The sequence below is a fragment of the Dicentrarchus labrax genome, unplaced genomic scaffold (assembly GCF_905237075.1).
Source record: "Dicentrarchus labrax unplaced genomic scaffold, dlabrax2021, whole genome shotgun sequence".
NCBI classification, from domain to species: Eukaryota; Metazoa; Chordata; class Actinopteri; family Moronidae; genus Dicentrarchus; species Dicentrarchus labrax.
In genome coordinates, this window is record NW_026136720.1 from 31709166 (window position 1) to 31721935 (window position 12770).

A 12770-nucleotide genomic window follows, 5' to 3' on the forward strand; every position below is an offset into this window, starting at 1 on the left:
AAACAACGTAACAGGTAACAGTAGTGCTGAGCATTTTGTTAGTTTATCAACACTGACAGAGCTCCATGTCTGTTTAGAGACAACCAATGGGGGGCACTTCACAACACAAAAGGAGTCAGTAAGTCTCCAAACTTCCAGCACCATCTCTTTTTTGTGGATTCAGAGAACAGGCCCTGCAATTCCTGTTCCAGGTAACATTTTTATAAGTTTGCCTTACACACCAGCACACTGGTGTTTCTTATATAGGCATATAATAGATGTTACTGTGTAGTTACATAGGTGGAATTACATTTCCATTAACTGTCTTTAATATTTGGTCTGCTGAAGGTGACACCGATATTTTACAGTGTTTCATTACAATTAAATGGCACATAGCCTTTACCTCAGTAGTTCTATATCTATCTGGGATATCTGGGAAATTGCATTAGGTTGTTCTAATAGATGTACACTGGTGGCCAGCATGCTGAAAATCACTTGATATGCCTCTATTAAAATAATGTAACTTCAACCAATTCAAATTCAAGTAAATTATGGCTCTTTTTTGTGATGGTCATTTATAAAATCCTATCCATTTAAAATGTTAATAGCTACATAGCTCTATTTAGACAATTTGAGTGACCAAATGAACCACAAAAAAAAATACGTATTGGCAAACAAGTTTAAGGAGGAAGGAGTGTAATTTTGATTTGTTCCTGTTGTCTATATCGGTGACATTAATTTTTCAGCCCTGGCATCTGTTCATTTTGTCGTAATATGAAAATATGTATACCTAAACTGACAAGTTGATGGCACAAAATCATCCAAAAAAATTATTACGGAATTTTCCCTCCTGTGCCCTCTCTGGTGACAGACATTTAAAGTTTGATCCCTGTGAATTCAATGACAGTGGGAGATGACACCATTCTGTTTCCAACTTATTCCTCGCCCCAAGCTATGAGTAATTGCTAACACACAAGTAGTTTAAACACAACAGGACAAACACACAATTCCAACAAGCAAGTGCACAGAATAAGAATGAATAGGGGGTGACAGAGCAGCATCTCATTACTTTATAAATCAGAGCAGCAATGTAGCAGAAAACGTCTGTGGCTGCGGTAAATTAGAGGGATTCAACTACTGCCAAATTACTGTCAAATAACTGACATACTGACATTCACTTTGGAGTTTTCTCAGCTGTGCCTTGCCGAGTATCAGCCAATTCTCACGCCAGGACCTCTCAGACTCATTTGCAGTTAAACAGCCATAGAGATGAATGAAGGGGAGGTTGGATGGATCAGTGTGTGTGAGCATCTTCTGGAGTTATTCTTTTTCACTCTGAGGTGATCCCAGTGATAACCAGCTGCTGTCTACTGCAAGACTTGACTGTACTATTGGACTCTGTTTTTGGTCACAATTCACCCTTGTGTATTGTGTAGTATTATTGTGTAAAAATCCCAGTAGCTCCAAGCATTCATTGGTGCATGGCTAACCTCATCCCTATAGCAGCTGTAAGAATGTGTCATATATAGTCATATTAGGTATAACAATAATCATTTTATATTGTGGTTGAATTTTAAAGACAGAACCAGGCCTTTATTTGTCAATGCAAACTAAACAAATCACAATAATAATCAAGAGATCAAAATGTATAAATACTGTTCTTCTCACTCACTTATTCATTAGAGTTGATTCCACTTTGCTGTTTTTTTCATTGGTGTTAAATATTAATGTAATTCAACATTTCCTGCACAGATGCTACATTTAAAGCCCTATTGTAGCTCAAAAAGCACACACTTACGTTGTACGCTTTTAATGTGAAACATCTGCAGGAAATAAGTTTTATTTACAGTAACTTAGCACTGATAAAACAAAAACAACACTACAGAAATGTACTTCCTTGTATGTGGCAATCTCCAAAAGCAATGGATCCTACAATTCCCATAATGCATTTTACTAGCATCTTTATTAGACCCTCCCTGCCCTCTAAATAGTCTATGTCTTTCAAAACACCCCTCAAGTTTCTAATGCAGGCTTTACATTGAAAAGTCTCAATCTTAAACCAATATAACCATCATGACATCATAATTTCAAACTCTGGATGCTACAGAAGATATTATAGATTTTAGTAGCACGTACCATGAGTAGTAAACTGAACTTCATGTGTAAAACTGGAAGACTGCCCCTTTTATTATTTTAGACTCGGCCATTTTTGAATACCGATTTTCATTTGAGAATCAGTAGATGTATTCAATAGCCATAATCACTGATGTTATAATAAATACGTTGTGAGGAAATAACCAAATCAGAAAATACTTCATTTGAATAAAGGCCCCCTGAAACTCTGAAAGACATAAAACATTACATTAGTGTAATTTTAACATTGTAGCACAATAATATAGTCTCAGGCTTTGGCAATAAAACCAAAAAAAAAAAAAAACCCTGAAAAAACAGCTATGTGTCTTCACTGATATTGTCTGTATCAACATCTTGAGCTGTGAAGATGCTTGTCTGTGCTCTCATTCATGAAAAGTTTGTTTTCTCCATAAATCCACAGGGACACGAGCACTACGCTCTACACAGCTCTGAATGATATCAAACATAAGATATGAATAATAGCACAATTCAGTTGAAATGAGTCTTTCACAAACAGCCCATCAGCAGTAGCAGGCTGTCTCTTTGTGTTGGAGTGTGTAACAGAGAAACGCTGCTCTCGCCTCCAGCTCCCACAGCCCCGAGGAGAGACTTTCCCTTTCTGGAGATTAGGATTAGAGCCATTCTAAGTCTGATTGAACACCGCAGAACAGCTCTTTCTGCATGCGTGTGTGTGCCGGGTGTGTATTTATGCACCACAGCTTTCGCTCTATGTGTGCATATGTAAAATCTGTGTGGCAGTGTGTACGTGTCAAGAAGATGTCATCGGTGATTGAGCGCCTGCGTGAGATTATATGTGCTTGCCTAAATCAGTCAATGTGCGTAAGCAGGGAAGGTGCATGTTTTGAATATATTGCATGTGTGTGTCTGCACACCTACAGTATAAAGCCTTGTTCAGAGTGCAGAAGTATGTTTGATAAAATGTCTGTTTGACGAAGATACTGTGTTTGGATTTGTGCATGTGTGTGTGTTTGTGTGTGTCCCAAAGTCATGCTTTGGGAGTTTGTATGTAAATCGTGTGTGACCGAGGATATTATATGTTTGTGCTCACGTGTGTGTATGTAAATGAGTTTGTAAGCACGAGAGAAGAAGTATATGTGTGTTAAGACAGCATTATGTATGTGTGTGTGTGTGTGTGTGTGTGTGTGTGTGTGTGTGTGTGTGTGTGTGTGTGTGTGTGTGTTTGTGTGTGTGCATCAGTGACAGAGCTGCAGGTCTGTGACAAAAGGCAAAAGATTAGGAGGGAGCAGCGAGGATTTAAGAGTTCCCATTCCGCCTTAAATTTGCTCATCTCACCACTACTAGAACAGGCAAATGTTCACACTGCACTGAGAGTCTGCTCATTACAAACAAGCAAGAATCGGAGAGAGGAAATCAGTCAATAACTTCTACAAACTGTGATATTTCTATTTTAACACGGTACGTCCTGATTTACACTCAGCAGTGAAATATTTCCACGGCTAAGAGCTGCCCAACACTGTCCAACCTTTTACTGAAACACTCGACTGCTGGCTGATGACGTGAGTGTTTTTCATTCACCTCAGTCATCTACAACAGAGACGCTGGATGTAGAGAGTCCTAATGCCCGTAAACTTCAAAGCACATCACTGCTGGACAAGTAAAAACTCCCCATTCTGATTTTACCTGGTCATCAAGAACTGACCAGAGCACCGACGAGAGGAATAACATTCTACTACATCAGCTATTCAGCAATGACATGGGACCTACAATACAACATGTAGAGGGCAAGGCTTTTTGATTTTATGCCCCGTACAGACACATCTTCAGTTGACATGTGGCTGCAAATGACCATATCTAAACCCCGCCCCACTCGGTTTCCGACTGCAATGCCAGTCAAGCTTTCCACTCTAGCATGTTACATATGCAATTAACAGTTTACTGCTCTAAATTCAAATAATGTTTGAGACATTCGGTCAGTTAATTAAGAGGTAGACAGAAGCAGTATGCTGGCCTCGTGGTTGAAGCAGTTTTTCCAGCTAGCAAAACAACCAATGCCCAAAAAGACTCTTTGGCTGAGGGGGGTTGCACTGTCAGTGAAAGGGTATGGCCTTTGATAGCTTCAGTGTGTAACCCGCAGCACTGGCCACGTGATTCTCTACACAACCCAAAGTGAAACTCTACGCTAAAATCATATTTTCACCTTGTGTCACTAGGTGTATTTTATCCTGCAGAACATGGAATAAATGAATTTAGGACATACAGGGGCCATGACAAGAAGCTTCTTATTTCTAGAGGGTGAGGGACCATTTTGACAGCTGAAATAACATCTGTCAGGAGCAGATTTCATTCAGCATAAGCCGTTGGTAGTAGGTACCTTTTTGTGGGGGAGGACACGCAGCAAAAGGCCCGTAGGTCGGAGTCGAACCCACGGCATGGGGCACCAGCTCGACCAGGTGAGCTATCAGTGCGCCCCATAGGTGACTTTTTAATGTTTCTATGTGACTCACTTTAAAACAAGAAACATGGAAAGGGGGTCTTAATAGCTGAGGCCAAAGCTACAGGTCCCAGAAAAAGTGCATATTCACCAGTTTATAATTCATGTACACAACATGGAAATAAAGACACAGCATTGCTCTTATGTTGCAATGTAGAGTCCTAGAATACAAGCATGATTGGAAAAAAGGTCAAATAAAACAAACCACAACCCTGTTTGGCTGCTTAGCTTACATGCATGTTAATTTGCTGAACTTGTTAGCAAACTTTTTATTATTTACAGATGCAACAGTTATAGATCATTTATTTGGAGTTGTATTTCTGACCACCTGACAAATGTACATCCAATATTCACTCTACTTTTAGCTGTTTTCTGTCTGTATCATCTGTATCTTTAGCAGCTAAATGTTGTGTTCACCAGTTAGGTTGCTAACTGTGTCTGTCAGCTCTTTGGTGTGGAGCAGGTGGTGTACAGTGGGTTTTTGGAGCTTTTTCTCTGAAAACCGCTGCCTGCTGCAGCTGAAACCGGCGCTATGAAAGCGGTGGGGGTGAACCAAAACAGTAAAGCTTTACATCTGTAAAGCTGCAGGGAGCAGAAGGAAATTCAGCTGCTAATTCTCTCTAGGTCCATCACTGATCCCTTTCACAATGTCAAAATGTTTTCACATCATCATTTCATACATTGTGATTACAACAAATGTTACAAGAGAAAAAGCCGTACGCTGTACACTGCTTCAATATGTGGAAATATCAAAAGCCTGACTGACCTGCCAACTGCTGAGCTATAACTGGACAATCACAGTTTAATTAGTCAGTTGCTTTTTGGTCACTAATTTGAGTGACCAAAAATAAAAGAATATATATTTAACTGTGAATGTTTGGTCAATGCAGAGAGGATCAAATCTCTTCACTGACAAAAAACTACATTCATACATACAGACAAACCATTAATGCTCTTTTTAATGCTCTTGTACATATTTTTCTTCCTCACTTATTCATCATGGTGCGAACATTGTCATCAACAGCACAAAGCGTCACTATGGCAACAGCACTTTGCTCTTTGCTTTAAAGCCTAATTTCCATCAATAAGGTGAAAATAACAAAGAGGCTTGTCATTGTCTGTCTGTGCGTGTGTGCCCTGAATTTAACAGAAGATCTAGCGGCTATCTGCCCCCAGGAGACATTCACAACACAACCTCTTATGCTGGCAGCATTCCTGTACAAGATCACAAGTAAAGTCCCCTCTGCACAACAACTCTCTTGTACTTGACCAAGACCTTGAGCCAGAAATATACTCCACACAATCACAAGAGAGGTTCTGGTCCAATGTACAAAATGCTACAAAGGACACTCCTGTGGAGCTATGTTTTCCAGTACAGCAGCGACGTGTCGGGGTTAAAACAGATGGCCAGGGTTCTGGAAGGAAATGTAGCATACATTTTTTCCACAGACAATGTTATGTCTTTAGCTGAGAATTCCACCATTTGGGAAAAACATTTTTACACCATTACATTCTTAGAGCACAAATGTATTGACTCCTATTAAAATACAAAGATGCGCAAAGGTGTCCAATCTCAGAACACACTTTAAGGGAAATGCCACAAAATCATGCATGTAACAAACTACATTATCTGTAGCTGCTACATCTGGAGCCTGGTTCTAGCTCACAAAGCTGCAAAATTGTTGGAGAGATAGAGAAGCGGGAAAAAAAAGGTACACTGTGTGTGTGCATATGTATAGCTGGCACAGAGTGTGTGTGCTCTCATTGTACATGCACTGAAAGTGTGTCTTTGCATTTTTCTTGGTGTGCTTGTGGTTTCAGAATTTGTGTCTGTTTGTGTGTGTGTGTGTGTGTGTGTGTGTGTGTGTGTGTGTGTGTGTGTGTGTTACAGTAACAGTGAGCCAGTCTGAATGGCCCTAAGATTTATCAGCAGGGCAGTTACATTTGTTGGACAAAAACACCCCAGATAATAATAACAACGCAATGTGTGTGACTAGGTGTGTGTGTGTGTGTGTGTGTGTGTGTGTGTGTGTGTGTGTGTGTGTGTGTGTATGTGTGTGTGATACTGGCTATTATAAAACACTCTCACTCACTCAGTTACACACAAAGGTGTGACATCACCAGGGACACACAAGAGTTTCTCCTAACAAGAGACCAAAATAGAGTATGACGACTCTGCGTCTCTCTCCCTCTGATAAAATCTCTCTATCTCTTTCTTTATCTCTTTCTTCACCTGTTCCTCTTTCTTAATCGAACACTCAACTTTCTATTTTCATTATTTTACAACCTCAATTCCTGGTATTCCTCTGTCTTTCCCAATTCTATTTGTGCCTTTCTGTTATAACTGTTAAAAAAAAAAGCATTTTGGTGTTTCACAAAACCTCATTACTCTTCTCTGCTTCGCTCATTTTTTTTTTTCTGTTTCTCAGCACTGACTCCCTGTCCCTCACACTCTTTCCTTTCTGTATGTAAATGATCGTGATCCAACTGTAACCCCCAGGAGATGAAAATAGAAAATCGGATTGTTTTCCATCTGTGTGTGAGAGCAAAGCACGCAGAAACATGTATCTCATTACCACATCATTTCAAAGGCAGAAAAACAGGCATGCTAATGTAATACTCACTGTAAACATGAGCTGGCATCCTCCCAGTATGTAATCCAGAAAAGTGTAGTCTCTTGTAATCTAGAGACACAACGGCACAGTAAGAAAACAGCTCAGGAAAACAACTTCAGCCAGCAAGAGAAGAGGACAATATTGATCTATTGAGAAAAAGAGTCAAAATTGCATCAAATCAGTTAAATCATTGTTAATCAGCATCATATACTGTTAACACTGTTAACAAATAAAAACAGCCTTGTTGTTGTGCTTCCATTTAAGGTACAGTGTCTGATCCAGTTTGTCCATTGAAAGTATTTTTTACACCACAGGCAATGTAGTAAACAGCCTCTCTTTTCATAAGCAGAACCCTAAAATTTGTTTTAAAATGATAAAACAGCCCACGTCGTTCCGACTCAAGGTACCACCAATGGAGCACCAATTATTATCATGTTTGAACACAATTTCCACTCCAATTACAAAGAATATTTAGCATGGATTTTACTGTCATTAGTCTAATCCCTGCCGACAGCCAACAAATATAATTACTGTATTAGCGGTTATGTGCATGTGCTGGGTGTGTGTATGTTTGTGTGCCTGCTTGTTCGTGATTGTGCACATGAAAAAATGAAGAAGGAAAAGAATCAATTATGAAAGCTTGTCATCATATGCACACAGCTTTAATGTCATTCCAATAGGCAACTAAAGACTTCACTTTGAGCTTAATGTGTCCTCTGTGGGGCTCAGAGCTGCCGCAATAATTAGTTATTCAGAGGGAGTTATGAAAGCCCAGTTAGAAGAGTATGCTGATCAAAACCACAATGGTTTAATCAAGTGTTGAGTCGAATGTAAGATGGGTTATTATGAGGTGACATGATGTGCGCAGAGACTGAATGATTAGGTTGATGGTCAAGTGAGTTATTTTTGTTCCTCCAACTCAGGATTTTAATGTGTAGGACTTAGTATTGATGTTTTATATAAATGAGAATTCACCTTGAAGATTTTTAAGCAGCTTAACCGGCATTAAGTGATACTTTTGGTATTAACACTTAATCTAATGCTGAAATAATTAGTTGATTAATTGATTAGTCGATTGGTAGAAACTACAATCTAACTAAAGAATTTGCTGCTTCCAGCTCTTTACATGTGAGGATTTGCTGCTTTTCTCTCTTTTATATCACTGTAGATTTAATACATTTTGGTCTTGGACTGTTGGTCAAACAAAACAAGACATTTCTACATTTTATACAGCTTTTGTCTCATTATTTTTTTCTCATTTTAATGCTCTTATCAACATGGGAAAGTGGATCGGTTTGCTTTGTGCAAATTTGTTTTTATTGAAAAATCATCCATTGTCGCCTGGCTTTGACGAGGGGGCGGAGAATTCGCATCAGCTGTGTGTTTGGCCATCAAGTGGTATTTCAGACTGGACGTGCTGCGATGATAGCTCAGTACACAACGACAAAACACACAGATCACTTTGGTCTTGTCAATGGAACCATTTGGCAACTTTTTAAAAGTAAATATCCATTCAGAATATTATTGGCATCCATTTTGGACGTCTCTCGCTCGCCATCCACTCAAAACGTAACGTCTACTACTCTTAAGGCTCTTATACACTCGCCGTTCCCGACCTGTAGCGCGACAATGTGACAATGTGTCACGGGAGCGCAGTGGGAAACATGCTTTACGTGTGATAGCACATGTCTATGTGGCAGGTTAATTATAGCCTAATATTGACAACCCAGACATCATTATTATCTACACTATCCTATCTACCCAAAACCGTAATACCAGTAGTTACAATTCAGACCCCACCAAAGGTTAAGATTGGGAAGAAAACATGGATGCTGCTGATCTATCTATCTATCTATCTATCTATTATCTATCTATCTATCTATCTATCTATCTATACATCCATCCATACATCCATCTATATATCATCCATCCATCCATCTATCCACCCACCCATCTATCTATCCATCTATCCATCCATCCATCTATCCATCCATCTATCCACCTATCCATCTATTCATCCATCTATCCATCAATCTATTCATCAATCCATCCATCCATCTATTCATTCATCTATCCATCCATCCATCCATCTATCCGACCACCCACCCATCCATCCATCTATCCATCTATCCATCTATCCATCCATCTATCCACCTATCCATCCATCCATCCATCCATCTATTCATCCATCCATCTATTCACCCATCCATCCATCCACCTATCCATCCATCCATCTATTCATCCATCCATCTATTCATCCATCCATCCATCCATCCATCCTCACCTTACATAACTTGACAATGATAATTCCAGAGTTTTTATAATTCTTCTTCTTCTTCTGTTTCTTGGGGTTGATGCAGTCGAACTCCACCTGAAGAGAAAGACAATTGCCGAGAACAGAAAGACTACAAATATCAGTATCAAAAGAGGGGAAATTGAGAAAAAAGTTAAAAAGCGAGAAAAAAAACATAAAGAGAAAACTAGAGATGACAGCAGAGTTGGAAAGAGTAGCAGTGAGCTGGAGGGAAAAGAACAGACAACTGAGAGACTGTGACTTGGATCTGCACGTATTGCACATGCCGCCTACAGCCACTACAACTTGACATTAAAACTTAGAAATGTATCATAAGCCAACTATATTATAGCGGTGTAGCATGCAGTCTATATGGCAACCGATACTATTGTATGCACAAAACACAAAAATACTGTTTGTGCTTTATGAATTCATTTTACACGATGAACATGGAGATAAAAGAAGAAGCTTGGGGCTGTCTTTAATAGTGTAAGTCACTCAAACAGACTTTGGACAGCAATGTGTTTGATCAAAAGAGACATTTGAGACATGCGCACACATGCACACACACATGCCTTAAGTCAGTTGGTGATTCATATGACAGGTAGCTCTAAATGCCTTGTCGTGTTACTAAGGCTCAGCTAAAGGCTGTTTTGCATCTCAAAAGCACCTCTCATTTTCTCATCCTTCTTTTCACTCTCTCCCCCCCCCTCTCTCTCCCTCTCTCTCTCTCCCTCTCCATCCGCCATCTCTCCATCCTGCCTCTGTCTTTTTTCACTTGTTATTTCGTGCCTTCCCCCACCCCTCCACAACATTACCACACATGAAGAGACTCTGTGGGAGAACAAGTCATGAGGCTGCTTTGGCACATGCACACATGCAGTTTCACAAATGAACACACACACATTTGGTCACACACAGATGCAAACACGAACACACACACACACACACACACACACACACACACACACACTGCTACTAATGAATGAACGGTGTTCTGATCCCTGAATCTTTACATCTTTGGCAAGCAAGGAATGCAAAAGTGAAGAGAATACATCTCAGTTGTAGTTAGTCATTCGCTCCTCAATGGCCATAGTGTGAGAAATAATGCATCAATGCAAATCTGTGCAGCTTCTATTCCAGCTTCATTGTTGATAGACGTGACTAAATGCATTTAAACTGCAAATTAGCCAGTATGGGACAAAGTTGTGGCCAATTCAAATGCTGTTTAGATTTTTAAAAGAAATGGTTCAGTGTTTCAAAATCAAACCAGTAACCTTCTGTTTCAAAATTATTTAGCAGCTTATGTGTAGCATGACAAACTGGATGATGCAATGGTTTAAATCCAGGTCATGACTTTGCACTGTCATTATTCCCCTTACTCTTCGCCTCAAATTCAGCTTTTATGTCCGTTGATATTTTTAGTATGTAATAGCAAATTAAAGCTGCAAGCAGCGTTGAGTGGGACCTCACACTCCACGCAACTTGGGGCGTGCTGCGGCTGCGTCATGTGCCGTCGTTACACGTGCGGACCACAACATGAAAATTTCACGTAAATCATTCTAGAATTGCCACACAGGGCTTACTTTCTGATGCCAATAGGTGTGGCTATCACTATGTCTGAATATTGTCATGTAGACGTGTTCAGGGCGGGACTCTTATCAAACACGTGAAGTTTCATTGAGATTGGACCACGTACGCTGAAGTTATGAGGACGTGTTCAGGGCGAGACTGTTACAGAATATATGAAGTTTTTTGGAGATTGGACATTGCACACTGAAGTTATGAGTACTGTTTTATGGCGAATTGGCTGAATTTGACATGTCGTCACTGGCACACGGTTTGACGTACAGTCACAAATATTTTTACAAACTTTTCATCTAGTTTGTATGACCACAGAATTCAAAATGGCCAACTTTTAATCAGCATTTTTTGACTGTACAGACCAAGTAGACTGAAGTAGATCCGATAAATTCCCTAGGAGGAGTTCGTTCAAATACAACACGAAAAATGACAAAAAAATTCAAAATGGATGACTTTGATTGCACGCCACGGACACGCCCTTTAATGTACATGCACAAATAGCACAACTTTTATACAGCAACATTTTCTATCTGTACTGACCAATTTTGAAGAAGAACCGATAAATTTCCTAGGAGGAGTTCGTTCAAATACAACGCAAAAAATTGCCGAAAAAGGCTGCGAAATTCCACATGGCCAACTTTGACAGCCTGCCACGGACACCCCCTTTAATGTACGTGCACAAATAGCACAACTTTAAATCAGCACAATTTTTTGACTGTACAGACCAATTTTGAAGTAGATCCGATAAATTCCCTAGGAGGAGTTCGTTCAAATACAAGGCGAAAAATTCACCGAAAAAGAGCTCGGAATTCAAAATGGCCAACTTTGACGGCATGCCGCAGACACGCCCTTCAACGTACATGCACAAATATCACAACTCTTAATCAGCACCATTTTTTTACTGTACAGACCAATTTTGAAGCAGATCCGATGAATTCCCTAGGAGGAGTTTGTTCAAATACAAGGTAAAAAGTTCGCCGAAAGTGAAAATGAAAATCTAAATAGCCGACTTCCCATGTGGTTTGGGGTATGGGTCCAAGAGGCTTTTTTTACGTCTCGGCACGTTACATGTGCCTACCGACTTTCATACATATCGGTGAAACGTGGCACCGGGGCTGCTTTTTTAAAATCCTGTAGGGTTACAAAAACGACAAACACGATTTTTGGTATGTGAGCTACAGGCAGTAGTCTACACGTGTCCTGTGAATTTCATATTCATAACTATTACGGTCTCCGCACAGTAATTTACCATGCCACCAGAGCGCCACCTAGTGGCAGATTGTTGACACATTTATTAGTGAGCCTCAGGGAGCCATGGGCAAGCATCCTACCAAGTTTCATTTTAATCACACGTGCCGATGCGGATATAAACTTCTTCATTTTAAAGAGCGCCACCTTGTGGCGATGGCCTGAAATTGTGCACGATGCCTAAGGAAGACATGGGGAACTATGGACCCAAGCTTGGTGTCAATTGAACATACCAATGTGGAGAAATGGTCCACTTCCTTTTTTGAAGAAAAATGAACAGGAAGTGCTAATTTTATAAAGTGCTTATTTTTTGAAAGATCAAAATTCTTTGAATTCCTTTTTTATAAGGATGGTCCTCAGATGTTTAAAGTTTCGCTCCTGATTGGATAAAGTGGGAACGGGATACCACAAGATTTATTTTCTGTTTACTGCAGAAAGGAGGGAC

At 39.9% G+C, this 12770-nt stretch overlaps 1 protein-coding gene across 4 annotated transcripts in view; it reads right to left on the reverse strand.

Moving 5' to 3' along the window:
* Nucleotides 1–12770, reverse strand: part of cpne2 (copine II) — a 247181-nt gene that overhangs the window by 22729 nt on the left and 211682 nt on the right. For all 4 annotated transcript variants that reach the window (XM_051382686.1, XM_051382684.1, XM_051382685.1 and 1 more), the window contains 2 exons: nt 9485–9571; nt 7210–7269 (listed from right to left, as the gene is read on the reverse strand). In XM_051382686.1, the coding sequence (XP_051238646.1) occupies nt 7210–7269; nt 9485–9571 (147 nt within the window). The remainder of the gene's footprint in view (nt 1–7209; nt 7270–9484; nt 9572–12770) is intronic.